Genomic DNA, 15781 nt, shown 5'->3' on the forward strand with positions numbered 1-15781 from the left:
TAACTTTCTCTTGGAAAGCCACATATCTCAGTAATGAAACGGCATGATTCATTGTTCCAGTTCAGCTCGGGAGGGGGCGGTAATGCAGTTGCAAACCTCCAGAAGAAGAGGAAATACAAAAAAGGAGGGACAGAAGAAGAAAAGCAGCGAGTCGGTAACGACAAGAGGACAAGCACATCTCGTACCTCATCAGTTGAAAATGGATTGATTCCACTTCATACATTTGGCCCGCGGACAGTAACAGTTGCTTTACTTATTGTTATCCGACGTTTTTTTGTTGGAACAGGAGCTTACTTTACCCCCCAAGGCTGTATGTGTTTTTGTTTTTATTTTAACTGTTAACCTGCGTTAGTCCAACTTGCTGGTTGTAACATTCGCTGACAGAGCAAACCTGAAAAGAGCGGAAGACAATAGAAAGGAGCCTCCACTGCAGACTTTGGTACGGATAAACTTCTGCTCTGACGGTAACTATGCTAAAGTGTGTGTGTGAGTGTGAGTGTGTGAGAGAGTGTGCGTGTGTGTGTGTGTGTGCGTGTGTGTGCGCGCGCATGTGGTTAAGCTAATTCTCTTTGTGTGCGTAATCACCTAACTGGCTAACATTCTCCTACTAAAAATCAGGAAGGCAGCTAACAGAAAGTCTAGTTAAACTTATGTTTCACAACCACAACACTAGGTTTAAAAAAGCACGTTAGCATTGAGTCCAATAATTCAGCGCGTCTGAAACAAACGTCACATGACGTTTTGAACAGAGGTTTATTTGTGTGGTCACGTGACGTCTGTTTTGACATCCCGCGTCTGGATGAGGTTATGCAATATCTGCTCAAGTAAGGCACGGCTCATCGGTATGACGGGAGGAAGAGGACAAGCATGATAGTCTGCTTAGTGCTGACTGTGTCGTTCCATGTCATGGTCGGACACGGAAAACCTTTAATTAAGATGCCAACACAGTTAAACGAAACCTCCACATAAAAAATCCCAAAACGAGTGTGTGCCTGCCTGTCTATCCATATCCACCAGCCACAGGAGTAAAAGTTTAAAAGTTTGTGGAGTTTCTAAGGTCACAGGTTTTCTGCAGGCTGGACCATTTTAGGTGGAAGTAGCTTCCCTAAACTGCTTTAGTTTCCACGCACAGCAGCATAGTTGAGAATACAAATTGTTTCGTTACTAGAACTGTCAAGAAGACAATTTTAAAGTAATTTGTTCCAAACATGGAATAACAAATAGGGTGTTGCTGCATATGCATTCATGGATGCTACTTTTGCTCATAAGCGTGGTCATTATTTGACCAAGCTTATGATGAGCAATCTGATAATGTGTGTTTTTCAGCCTTTATCAAGGGCAAAACACACACACCTCACTCGTTACTGTCAGCATACCTAGCCAGAATAAGACCTTTTCTAATATGTTGGTAATGGTCAATTGTTTAATGTGACTTTCTTTGCGTACAAGTAAAATCAACTTGTGCCTCACATTTGAGTTGGCTTTGAACACTACCTATAGACTATGACTACAGTTATGAACACTATAGTCAAAGTAAAAACTAGCACAGTATTTAGGATGTTTGGATGTGTTTTTACTCTGTTCTAAGCAGCCACTGTTTACTAAACTTTCTCACTAAAGATGGATTACCAACTGGACAAAGTGGGGCCAATTCCAGGGGTGAATCTTCGCTGATTTAGCATGGTGCATATTTCAGAATGATATCCTCCACACAGCAAACTTGGGGTCATATACTATTCCATGGTGGAATAAGTGTTAGGACCCAGCAGCTCATTTTTATTCTCGGGTCAGCGATCAGATTAATTTATACACTTCTGGTTATGACTATATGATTGCTGTATGAAAAACCATCTTCCAGGAATTTGAAACTTGCCTGGGACAGATATTCCAAGAGATAGAATATTCACTGTTATAGATTACTCAGTTTCAAATCCTCTCCAGGATGATTGTCACAGCATTCTGGAGTGAGTGAGAATCAGTGGCTAACTGGAAGGTAGAACAACACATTCACAAATCAGAAACAACCCAGCGCTGTAATGTCGACTACATTTGACTGAAGTTAACATTCATACATCACGAATAATGTTTTATGGTTGCTCTGTGACAGTCACTTATTACATTTTACAACATGTTTGCTCCCAGTCAGGTGATGAGAATTGAGAGGCTTTAGCTGAAAGTCAGCGGTATCATGGAGGACGACTTCAGGCCTCTGCTAAACCCAGAGCAGACTGGAGAGTGCTACTCAAACCGAGGTTCCACTGACTCACTGGACTTCAGGACTAAAAGGTAGATTACACTGAAACACTACACTAATCAATATGCAGTATTTACCAGCACCAGCCGTGTGTGCACGTGATGGAAAAAAACTAGTTCACTCTTGTGAGATACAGCTGCACACAGGCTCATGTTGTTCAGGAGATAACACTAGGGAGTTCTATGTACACTCATATTAAGTTAATACCAGACAACAGAAAGCCACACATACTGTATTATATTTCATCATATTCATGATTTCTGTACATTGGGCTTAATGTAAAGAAACCCCACGTATTGTCAATTCTTACAAAAAGCACTTCGTACAGAACCAAACCGTGTTTGTCCGTGTCTCAAGACTTTCTGATCTCCCCACTCTTTGTGTGGCTCTCAGCTCCAAGCTCATATAATCTTTCTGAAAACATTCATTTAAAAAAAAGATAGTTTAATAAAAAAAGCAAAAATTGTGTGTTTACAGAAACATGTAAGACGTATAAGAAACATGTCTTTCAGTTCAGTGGTCCAGCAATAAATGAACTGTCATTTATTAAACTTATGGTGTCTCATACCAGATTGGCCTATAGTCACAGATATCCCATCCAACTGAGTCGGTTTTGGTAGGTTCTTAGTTGTTTGTGGTTCTTCAACCTTGCACCAGAATCTTATTGTGTTTTTAACAAATGGATCTTTTATTTTTCTCGTTTTTATCTGTGTTGTTTAATATCATGTAATTTTGTTATGTGTATTCAGATGGTAGTGCAATAGCTTTACTTTGTCTTTTGTACGTATATTGTTAGGTGTACTATGTATATGAACTTTGTAAAAAATGAATGTAGATTTCTGTTTTCTAGTTGTACAATTCTTGGTGGTGTGACTTGTCTCCACCATCCATGTTTCTCATGTCTGGCACCGTTTATTATCTAACAGACAAGCAGCTTTTGCCAAGCTAGTCCTGGAATTTGCTTGACAAGCAAATACTAAGACATTGTGTGTGTGTCTTTGGCACATACTGTACCTAGTATTAGCAGGTTGTGTGAATTTTAATCCAGTTAGGTATTTCACATTGACCAACTAGCTTCCTATGAATATAGCATTACAAACTCTCCCTTCCAGTAAGTCACATACATGTGTATGTTGCTTTATTGTGTTCAGGTCCCTTCAGTCAAGACATGTTTAAGGTTCAAAACCAATACTGTTTGTATTCATGTTGTGCACAATTGATATTTCAGGATGTATTTAACCGTTAAATTTTGAATCAATTGTCTATAAAATCTCAGAAAATAGTGAAGTTGCTGTTTGATTCAGTTAATTTTTCATGCAACTTTTTTCACGTTAACATTCATTTGAACTGCTTTTGTCACGAGTCCCTTCACACAGAAAGCAAACATTACGTAGAAAAATAGTTTTTTGGAACAAGGCTGATTTCTCTTTTTTTCATACCGCTAATAAAGGTCTCTAGGATCACAGTAGTTGGTCATCTGACTGTATGAATCAATTTCAATCAACCCTTTTATTATAAAATAGTAGTTTGCATCTCTACCAGTATGACTGGATTTGATGCAAAATATCCTCAGGCGAGTATTTTACATTCTTCTGTTGTTTATTTGTTACCTTCTCATTGTTTAAATGGCTTTAGGATGAGATGAAAAAAGAAGAGTAACAAATTCTTACATTTGATATTTATGCAGACTTCAAGGTCCAGTATTATAAAAATGTCTTTTTTTTGTTTTTTATATAAAGCAGGTCCAAGTGCTGTGTAATACTGTGGAAGTATCAAAACAACCAATCCTTGTGATGTCACGGCTATACAATATTGAGACCATTTCACAGTTTTAATCATAAGATTTGAAATGTGCCTCAATATATTTTATAGAACATGTATGTGAACAACATCAGCTGACGGGAAGTAAAGAGAGACAAAGAGTTCTTTGAACATTAACCTTTTGTCAACCAAGCTATTTTTAGGCCCTTTCCTCGAAAATGACATACCCAAACAAAAATGGCTGTATCTCTGCAACCACTAGAGCTATTTGAATAATCTTGGTGTTAATAAACAAGTATAATGTTAAATTTTGCTCAGATTTGGAAATATCAGTCTATGTTTTACTGGTTAAGAGTAAATGAAGATGGCACACAGTGTGTAATGTAAAGTTTTCAGGTCTGCCTATAAAAAAAAGCACTTTCAGCATGATTATGTCGTTGAAATGATGAATTTATAAGGTCTAAAATTCTCCCAAATCCTACCAAAACATTTTAACATTATTTCTGCACAGTTTTACTATATATATATATATATATATATATATATATATATATATATATATATATATATATATATATATATATATATATATATATATATATCTATATATATATATCTATATATATATCTATATATATATATCTATATATATATATCTCGATATTTTTAAATTTAACAACCTATATTTTCCCTTTTTAAAATAAAACAAGCACACAAATTAACAATTATCAAACGGTAAAAACAAACAAAGGTAAGCAGGTATTTGCTGATTGTAAAGCAATAAAGTGATTCATGTTGCTATGCTCTTTGGCTCATATGTCCCTGACGCTTTGGTGTGGAGGGTTTTGGAAGATATGTGTGGAATTGTCTTGCTTTTGGACGTCAGGTTTTTTCTGATAGCACCAATCTAAGGGTTGCTGGTTCTGGAAACATGCTGATTTTGGTTTATACTTTCATGATTATCTTTCTTATTTTTTTTTAGTTTTTTTTTAAATGGCTGACTGATTCTTGTAGCAAAGGCTTTGGTGTTTAATTTTATGTCTCACATCAATATATTTTCTTGTGATTTACATGTTGTATTTGCAAAAAATACAAAAAGGACCCATATTAGGGTGCCATGGTTTTATATAACTACAAGCCAGTATAACTACAAGCACAAACATGGAAATGAGTACAATATCCATTTAATGGTTCATCAAAATAGTTTTATTTGAATACTTCTAGGAATTACATTACTTTTTCTCTGCTTCTTTTAGGCCTTTCCACGTTGAGCCCAGGAATATCGTAAAACATGACCCGCAGGAGAGAGTGTCTGCTGAGGCTGCCATCCTCAACAGCAGAGTCCACTACTACAGCAGACTGACGGGCTCTTCTGACAGACTGCTGGTAGGTTCTGGTACATTTCCACCACAGTTCAAATCTAGTGGCCACAGCATGTTCAGGCGTAACACGCTGCCATTTATTGTGAATATAATCCAAATAGTATCCTAACTAGAAGTTCAACTTTGTGCAGATTCTTTCTTCTGATGTGGAGGAGTGACAACATGGACGTAACCAATCGTGCTTGTATTTATTTCCTGAAGGATTAATAAGGACCCCTTTTTTCTTTCTTTTTTAGAATCTATTTTTATTGATTTTACGAATACTTTATACAGGACTAAAATGCAGGACCACCCCAAATACATTGGAGTATACATTATATTCAGTTGTGAGTTGCTTGAAGGTAGTGTAACAAGTGCAAGTTGTCACTATGTTCAGAGATTGCAAATACAATGACAAACACATCACTCTTTTGAGGCATAAAAATTATATCAGATGAAAAATATGCCCAAAACAACAACTATGATAACAATATTAACTTAAAACAAATTTAGATGTAGTAGAAATTAAGATGTGGAAACATGCATACATAATTATACACAAGCCAAATTAAAAAAGAAAGAAAACAGAATAAAAAAATTAACCTCAGTTCTCTTATTGGATTGCAGCGTTGCGTGAGCTTGTCTGCGTCGTTAGCTGCCACGTTCTCCGCGGTCCGTTCTGAGGAGAGACGCCTCTTCTCAAAGGCTTGTTGTGCGTACGAGGCTGTCTGCGAGTCTATGACAGGCTTCATACACAGGAATGGATTTTTATGACTCCTATGTCACCCAATGTGTATGAACCCTGCGTTAACACAGGGTTCATACACATTCTGACCAGTGGATAATAGTTTATGAAAGTTTTCTAGCTCTCGTTGAATGATTCACTGGAATCTCTGAGTGTTAATCTGATCTTTTCAAATTTAATATGACTTCGGATCTCTTTTAACCAACTGTTGTGTGGGCGGGAGAAAGTGGTTTCACTCGAATATTATGAGGTGTCTAGCTAACAGTGTCGTAAAGGCCAGGATGCGTCGTCCTGTCTGGCAGATCGGGTATTTTTCAGTAGTTAGATTCCAAATTGATCCTAATAGATGAATTCCATTCTTCAAGAGAAATCATAATCACGCTATGGGTTATTTTGTGATTTCACAATCAGAATTTCAAAAACATGCAGAATAAATAAGAAATAGAAATTGGTTCTGTAGTCTCTAAGCAGAACACACAATGTATAAATAAATGCAGTTTCTTAAATAGGTAACTGGCTACAGAGAGAAAACATATCTACTCTGACAGTGATAATAACTGTCTTTATTAGTATACATACAGTGATAATTACTGTGTCTTTATTAGTGTAAGTGACAATTATTGACAATAATTGTCTCTATTAGTATCAGTGCAGTGATAATAACTGTCTTTATTAGTACAGTGATGATAACTGTCTTTATTAGTACAGTTCACATGTGTACAGACACAACTCCATCAAAAGTCTCTCTAGCTGTAAAGCCGACTGACAGTTGATCCAGATGTCTTCAGAAACAGACGTCGCTTCACGTGATGCTGAAGAAAAAAAGAATGTCTCATTTCTCTTAAAATATATTTTCTTGTTTCCTCCATCCTCTCATGGTTTTCTTGTGCTTGATGCATACCTAGTGGAAGGGGAGTGAGGGAAACAGGGATGCAATCAACTGACTTGGGATGTAAACATTTTCTGCACACCATAAAGATTAATTTAAACTGTAATCCCTTGTTTATGACAACTTCCTGTCTAACAGGAAAATAAACTAAAAGCTGCTATACCAGTACTTCCAGGTGGTTTCACTAATAACCTTGAGCTAAATATAGCACAGGACAAATTATAATATTTGTACCTGTGCTTTTCCTACTGTGACATATTAAAATGTCTAAAGTAAAAAAAGGCCTATTGTCCATTTTCAGAACAGTCACTGTGTACCATTCAAATACCATACTATCATACTATTTAGTATGGGAGAAACATATTTAACTTGTCCTAATGCGGATTCCGTCCCGGTCGTGGAACAGTGGACCAGCTCTTTACCCTTGCGGGTCCACTGGAGGGGTCTTGGGAGTTTGCCCAACCAGTCTACATGTGCTTTGTGGACTTGGAGAAGGCTTTCGACCGAGTCCCTCGGGCGGTTCTGTGGGGGGTGCTGCGGGAGTATGGGGTGCCGGATCCGTTGGCACGGGCTATCCGGTCTCTATACGCCTGCAGTAGGAGTTGTGTCCGTATCCTCGGTATTAAGTCAGACACGTTCCCGGTGGGTGTTGGCCTCCGCCAGGGCTGCCCTTTATCACCGGTCCTGTTTGTGATTTTCATGGACAGGATTTCTAGGCGCAGCCGGAGGGGGGAGGAAATCCGGTTCGGGGGCCTCGGGATCGCCTCTCTGCTGTTTGCAGATGATGTGCTCCTGTTTGCTTCCTCGGACCGTGACCTCCAGCATTCGTTGGGGCGTTTTGCAGCCGAGTGTGAAGCGGCAGGGATGAGAGTTAGCGCCTCCAAATCCGAGTCCATGGTTCTCTGCCGGAAACCGGTAGATTGCTCCCTCCAGGTGGGGACAACATTACTCCCCCAAGCGAAGGAGTTCAAGTACCTCGGGGTCTTGTTCACGAGTGAGGGTAAGGTGGAGCGGGAGATCGACAGGCGGATCGGTGCGGCTGCAGCAGTAAAACAGGCGCTGTACCCGTCCGTCTTGGTGAAGAGGGAACTGAGTCGGAAGGCGAAGCTCTCAATTTACTGGTCGGTCTACGTTCCAACCCTCACCTATGGTCACGAACTCTGGGTCGTGACCGAAAGAACGAGGTTGCGGATACAAGCGGCCAAAATGAGCTTCCTCCGTAGGGTGGCCGGGCTCAGCCTTAGAGATAGGGTAAGGAGCTCGGACATCAGGAGGGAGCTTGGAGTCGAGCCGCTACTCCTTCATATCGAAAGGAGTCAGCTGAGGTGGTTCGGGCATCTAATCCGGATGCCTCCTGGACGCCTCCCATTAGAGGTTTTCCAGGCACGCCCAACTGGGAAGAGGCCCCGGGGAAGACCCAGGACACGCTGGAGGGATTATATCTCCCGGCTGGCCTGGGAACGCCTCGGGGTCCCCCAGAATGAGTTGGAAAATGTTGCGGGTGAGAGGGAAGCCTGAGTCGGTCTGCTGGGTGTGCTGCCACTGCGACCCGACCCCGGATAAGCGGCGGAAAGTGGATGGATGGATAATACATAGTGTGTCAAATGCTGTATATTCGGTTGCATTTTGCGGGGTGATAGCCTGCATGCTTTTCTGGCTATTCTGACCAACCCATCCTCTTTCATTAATCAAACAAAAACAATGAGCATTAGTGCCCTCATCTTCGACAGGAATGCGGTCAAATGGATAGGTGATCGTGTTAAGCGCTCAACAGTTAACGCCCGTTCTTCTGGTTTGATGACCTCTTTTTTCAAAAACATTCATGTTACTGTGAGGACTGTATCTTTAGTATCTGGCTGTTCTTTCCTCAGAGTCCTCCAAACCATGTGATCCCTGGGCCGGAAGAACTCTACATCTACAGCCCACTGGGGACAGCTTTCAAGGTGACAGGCAGCGACCACTCTTCGAAAAACCCCAGTATCATCACCATGTAAGCCCTGTCAGCTAAATGGTACAACGTACCCTGCCAGAAAACCAACCTGTGCTATATGAATGTCATTAACTGCTGGGACTACTACTTTGCTTTTTCTCGTCACAGATTTGCCATATGGAACACAATGATGGGCACATCTATACTCAGCATACCTTGGGGTATAAAGCAGGTGATTTGCTTTATTCCAAACACTTACAAGTGCTTGGTTCGTTCAAAGCCAATTAAATAAAAAGTTATTTATTCTTGATTTTCTGATTCGCATTATGTTTGCTCATTAAATTTCTCTTCCCGGACAAATGCTAAAATATGAAGAATCAGTGGTGTCTCTGTCCCTATAGGCTGGTTTCACTCTGGGGATCATCATCCTCATCTTTACAGGTCTGCTGATGCTTTACTGTTGTTACATCGTCCTCAAATCACCTAAGGGAATACGTAAGTCCAAGAAAAATTTCAATTTTTAAGTACTAAATCATTTTTAAAACTTGAAATACAATTACTAAATGGTTCATGTAATTAACAGTTCTTTTGTGGATTGTAGTAAAGTAATCTCGCTTTTATTATTTTTTATGTTTTGTCTTTTTCCTCGAGATACTCATCGTTTTTTCTATAAATTGCAACTTTACTGGAGACACATGGAGTGCAATATTCTTAGCCAATTCAGAATTAATATATACATTTTTAAAGCGGTCTGTCAATTCAATTTTTTTTTATTCTAAGCACTATAAGGCTCCGGACAATTTTTTGTATGGGATCTAGGGAGTTAGTAATTAACAGTTTAACTACCATTTTTTTCAACAGGATTTGACTGATAAATTAAGCAATTTGATGGTCAAAGAAATATTAAAACATAATTTAAAAAGAGTTGAGAAAACTCTCGTCAGGAGAAAAGCCGGTCTTCCTAAAAGATTAGCCCACTTGAAATGAACCTGTACCAAAGTTGTTGCTAACGTCGGTGCCTTATTTTTTAACGGCGTGGCGCACATATAGCAGAGTAGATTTACTTGGAAGTTGCATCTATGAAATCTTGTTTTGATTCTTCAAAGAGACTTCAACATAACTCTGGAGCATGAGGGGGTCGTGATGCAAGGGTCGGTGTTTTTTATTTTTATTTAATCGTCGCTATCCAAGGTCCTGATCCTGTGGTTCGTAGCAGCTACATGTGGGAGCTCTCCAGGGTGCTGTCTATCTCCTTTGCCCACAGAGGGGGAAGATCTAGGCTTAATAAACAGACACAATGTTAATTGATCTTTATTGTTGAATAGCAGCAAAACAAGTAACTGTTCATTAAAGCCACTGATAGGAGGGACACCCATTGCCACCAGAGGTTTTCAGACTTTGCGTAAAACTATCAAAATTGTAAATATAAGACATGGTCACCGGTCATGCCGGACAAGCTGAAAACCGTCTGGTTTTAATCGGCTGCTGAATGATCGATGCATCTAGGAAATACTTAACAGTTGTGTCAACCACCCGGTACAATGATGGCTCTGAAAGTAACAGGTACTGTATTTTTAGCCCTCGTTAAGTCGTAGGGGCTTTATTATGATAATAATAATAATAATTATTATTATTTTGTGTGCTGCTTGTGGAGGTAACCTACATACAGTAGCTATATTAAGGAGATTTTTTTCAGGCAGTGTGAGAGCATGCCAGTGAATGTGTCATGAGAGAAAGTATTTAGCACATTGTTGCCACTGTTTTTCAGAAAAGGTAAGTGCCTCCTTCATGTGATTTACTGATTCAAATTAAAGGGGCCATGTAAAAGTTTCTGTTGACATTGAGTGTTTCTTTATTATAAGTGCATCATTGAGGTCAAATTCAGAGTTAAATGCATTTTTATCATCATAAAACATTAGCAAAGTTTTTTTTTAAACCTGCAATGCTCACATTTATTTTGACTTCTCCCGAGCCTTTGTTGGTGCACTAATTTGTTTCTCTGCACATTATCACCCACTCTGTTATGGTGACAGAGCTTCTGGACATGATACCATGTGTTCTTGTTTGGATATAATTAATACATAAATAAGAAAACTAAATTAAACCAATGATCTTCACAATCAAAATCAAACCATGATCCATTTACATTATTGTTTTAAGTAAAATAAGGAGAGAGGAGTTGTGTTGGGTGCCTGAATAGGTCCAATTTGTGCGAGAAAAAATGGCCAAATGCACAATACTAATGCTAATTATTATTGTATTAATCAAGATGTTTGTTTAATAACCTAGTGATGTGATGAGTGTTTGTTGTTTCCATGTTCCCACAGAGGAGGGGCTCTTTTAACATGTACTTACCAACCTTTCACACCTCACAGCAGCATGCACACGGACACTAAAACAGGCAAACGCACATCACAGTTCTTAGGATTATACTTAATAGTAACTTAAATTCTTCCATCCTCTCTTTGCACATACAAGTGGTGGAAATCTAGACAGTAAATATGTGTTTTACAAATAAGCAAAGTGTGAGAAGCTGCAGGTAGCAGAAGTATTTTTTAAGAGCCTGAAAGACATTCAAATTGGGGTGTAAAAAGTAAAAATATATACCCACAATAGTACATAACATGATATGAATTGCGGTTCACGGTTTTAATCTTTAGGGGGCCGGGGGGGGGGGGGGGGCACTGGGATTGGACTAGTGTTTTGGTTTGTCCATTCTGGACCACTGTAGAAACATGGCGGTACAACATGGTGAACTCCATAAAGGAGACCCGCTTTAACCCGCTGTAAAGTCACGATCATTAAGAACATCAACCATATACTCCTTTCCTAAAGATATTGACTGTGACATGACGGAAAGAATCCCGCATTCATCTCTTCATTCCCTGTGTTCTCTCCAGCCTACGTAGACGCATCCGACTGGGAGTTCCCTGATGTTTGCAGGTACTACTTTGGCAAGTTCGGCCAGTGGTCCAGCTTGTTCTTCTCGATGGTGTCACTTATTGGAGCCATGGTGGTTTACTGGGTTCTCATGTCCAATTTCCTCTACAACACTGGACAGTTTATCTACCGTAAGTCACAATGAAAAGAAGTATCACTTCTACAATTATGTAAACTGGATGCGTGCTGTAATGTTCAACATATACCAGAGTATTAAGTATTAGTAGTTAGTTCGTGCAGTGAGATTCACTGCATCATAGGTTATTTATCCAAGGGGCGACTGTGGCGCAGTAATAGAGTTTCGGCATTTCAAATGTTGATGTGTTCTTGGGCAAGACACTTAACCATAAATGGCTCCTGCATGCTGTTCCTGTGGTGTATGGTAGACCCGATGGGCAGGTGACACCTTGCAGGTAGCCCCTTCCATCAGTGTATAAATGAGTGAATGAGCTTTGAGTGGTCAGAAGGCTAGAAAAGCGCTATACAAGTACAGTCAATTTACTATTATCTATTCTGTAAATATGATGAAACTAGGCATCTGTATTAAGATTTAAGTCAAGACTACCTCTGTCTTGTAACTTCTATTTTTGGTTCTAACGATATGAATAAACATCTCAAAAAAATATTACACTGTCATCATCTACAATGACCCTCAAGGATTGAGAACAATATATTACTGTATACCAGAATGATGTCAGATGTAAACTGTGTAGTGCCGCAGATAAAATAATTTTTTAATAAGAATTGTGCAAATTTTGATACAAGCATGAAATTTGGTGAAGTTTTTCTCCTAAGGTATTTGGTCAAATCTGCCCGATTGGCCATTCAAAAATCCAAGATAGCGGCTATTTTTTCAAGATGGCCTCCAATTGGGTCTCCAAAAATTTGTTTTCTTAAAAAAAAAGTTTTTATGTCCCTGATTTGAATGATCTTGGTATCTAATCCTATGTTTCTAAGTACTCTGGAGCTTAACATGCTACTTTATTATCCTTCTGACAAAGAAATTGCTACTTTTTCTAAATTCATTCTATCTTTGCGCAAGCGTCCAAATATGGTGACGCAATTCATCTGGCAAAAGCTGCTGCAATGGTCAGACAGGACATGCTTCATCACAAGTCCAATTTCAGCAACACATTTCACAATGTAGACCTGAAACAAGCTGTGCCACCATCAGTTTGTTGGCACGATAGCACATGGTGCAGACATCAAGTCCCGACTCTTACACGGAGGAGCAAAGTCAGAGCTTTCTATCTCGCAGCTCCTGCAGTTCAACTGCTTTTCAAATTATAAAGAAGAAGCAAAAGTGCACAGGCATTCCAAGGAGACACATTATGCTGTCTATATTGGCAAAAAAACAAAGAGGAAACTCATTGACATGCTTTATGAGAATGGCCTGAGTATCTCCTATGACAGTCAGTTCAGTTAGGAGAAGCAGTTGTTGCACAGTGTGTTCAAGATGGAGTTGTCTGTCCACCAGTCTTGAGAAATAACTTATTCACAACCGCAGCAGTGGACAACATCAACCATAATCCATCTGCAACCACTGCTCAAACAACCTTCCATGGTACAAGTATGTCCATTTTCCAACACCAAAACACTGAAAATGCTGGTGAAGAACGTGAAGTCAGAAGTGAAGGTGAAGAAAGTTCCGGAGTTACCAGAATCAATCACCAATGTCCTCCCAGCTTATAGTACAAACAATCCCAACCCTCCTCCAGCAGCATACAATCCCCTCTCAGCACCAGAGTCTATCCAGTCACACTTGAAACAAGAATTTCCCTGGTTCGAAGATGTTTACCTCACTGAAGATGTGGATAATGCTGCTTGCATAACATGGGCAGACCATCATGCAATGCAGAACAGGAGCCATCCATTTGAAGTTCGCATTTCAGCACTGCTGCCACTGATGCGAGACCAGGCCAGGGAAGGTTTTTGATACAGTGGCTTCCCTTAACCCAGGGCTGACACCTGTTGTGACTGCTGATCAACCATTGTATGCTCTGGCTAAACAAATCCAATGGCAGTGTCCTGATTATGGAGAGGACAAGTTGGTAATCATGTTTGGTGGATTTCACATAAAGATGGCTGCACTGAGATCTTTGGGAATTCTTGTGGAAGCAGGAGTGGCATCTTCTGGTATAGCCGAGTCCTTTCTGTCCGTATCAAGTGTTACCAGGACAATAAATGCCCATCAGATCACAGCCTGTACCAACTAATAAAGGAAGCGATCCTTGACCACTGCTCTTCTGAAATTGATATATTAGATACTATCTTGGTAGACTGGTGGGAACAACGGAAGCGTACAAGTCCACAGTTCAAGTTCTGGAGTCTAGTGCGGGACATGGAGCTCACCATTTTCACCCTGACCCGCTTATTCAGAGAAGAAAACTTCAACTTGTATCGTGAAACTCTTTCAGAACTAGTTTCTTACTTCTTTACAAACAATATCAACTATGCACGATAAATCCTAATTCACCTTTGAGATATAATGTCCCTGGAGCATCAACATCCAGAAGTGGCCAAGGAGTTTCACAAGGGTAACTTTGTCATTCACAAATCAGAAGAGAATTATCTGCACTGGCAATTAATCAAGCCCATGAGCAAAATAATGCAGTAATCAAGATGAGCAAGATTAGATGGAGGAGCAAATGGATTAACAGAAGATCATATAGCACTTCACAGATGGATGGTAGCTGGACCTGAAATGAGTCTTGTAGCTGAATATGAAACTATGTCCGGTTAAGATGCCACAAACATCAGCAGACATCACGAGCAGACACAGAGTGCCAGAGATCTTTCTTTTTAAATGTGAAAGCACTCATTGTTGTGTTACAAGAGAAGATGAGCAACCCTTTCCAAGAAGTGTCAGCTGACCTAACCGCGCTTGACACAAAAAGAATGTTGCTGATCCAATTCAACTATCATTACAACTATCTCCAGGCCGGACCTCGTCAGTCCTGCGGATTGGGAGTGAACACAGAAACTAGAGAAATGGCGGTATGTTGGTCGACAACACCCCCCTTTGCAGCTTGTTGTCAGGAACTAGTCAAGTGTAAGAAATGTTGCCATGGGAGGTGCAAGTGCTTTTAGTTCTGCTTATGCAGCACTCTGCAGCTGCATATGTGAGCAGTAGCAGTTCATGTTCACGTTACATTAATCACTTAATGGCAACTGCAAAATTGTTCAGTAACCAGTGCTGTAAGATAGTTTCCATCCAGATTGACTAGTCTAGCAATATTTCATATGTTTTAGAATTACAAGTTTTTTTGCCTTCCATGCTGACTAGACTAGCCTGGCAATGTGTCCTGTGCCATACAGTTTGTTTTGTTCAGTTTGTCATGTTCAGTTTTTTCATTTTTCATATTCTTGTAATGCTCACTATGAAAATAGTTGATGGATATTTTCTTAATAAAAGAGTTATTAATTGACACTTATATTTGCAAATTTTTCCACTAAATGTCCAATTACATCAACACATTCATTATTCTAGTGTTATAGCTTTCGATAATTATTAAAGCATATTTTATTACCTACCAAGATCATTTAAATCAGGGGAATACAAACAGTTTTATGAAGAAATTAATATTTTTTTGGGACACAATTGGCAGCCATCTTGAAAAATAGCCGCCATCTTGGATTTTTGAATGGCCAATCGGGCAGATTTGACCAAACACCTCTGGAAAACAACTCCACCAAATTTCATGCTTGTATCAAAATTTGCACGATTATTCTACTCTCTGCTCCACTGTAGGTGCCACAGTGCTTTTGACTGTACCTTAAACTCGCACACACTAACTTATGCCAGTTTTTCCCAATACTGTCGATAAACAAATGTATACGTTATGAAAGTATAATGTGATATCAGTGTAGCTGTAGAGAACCTGCTCATAGATAATGTTTA

The 15781-nt window shown here is 39.5% G+C and overlaps 1 protein-coding gene across 2 annotated transcripts in view; it reads left to right on the forward strand.

Moving 5' to 3' along the window:
• The first annotated feature begins 156 nt into the window (after positions 1-156).
• Positions 157-15781, forward strand: part of slc38a9 (solute carrier family 38 member 9) — a 27002-nt gene continuing 11377 nt past the window's right edge. The window contains exons 1-7 of one of the 2 annotated variants that reach the window (XM_068574106.1): positions 157-464; positions 2143-2286; positions 5272-5401; positions 8882-9000; positions 9109-9172; positions 9342-9435; positions 11841-12011. In XM_068574106.1, coding sequence (XP_068430207.1) covers positions 2189-2286; positions 5272-5401; positions 8882-9000; positions 9109-9172; positions 9342-9435; positions 11841-12011 — 676 coding nt within the window. In that variant the 5' untranslated portion in view covers positions 157-464; positions 2143-2188. The remainder of the gene's footprint in view (positions 465-2142; positions 2287-5271; positions 5402-8881; positions 9001-9108; positions 9173-9341; positions 9436-11840; positions 12012-15781) is intronic. The other variant, XM_068574105.1, reaches the window with a different exon arrangement.

The sequence above is a fragment of the Clinocottus analis genome, unplaced genomic scaffold (assembly GCF_023055335.1).
Source record: "Clinocottus analis isolate CAN_PGR_092001 unplaced genomic scaffold, fCliAna1.0.p SCAF_13, whole genome shotgun sequence".
Classification (NCBI taxonomy): Eukaryota; Metazoa; Chordata; class Actinopteri; order Perciformes; family Cottidae; genus Clinocottus; species Clinocottus analis.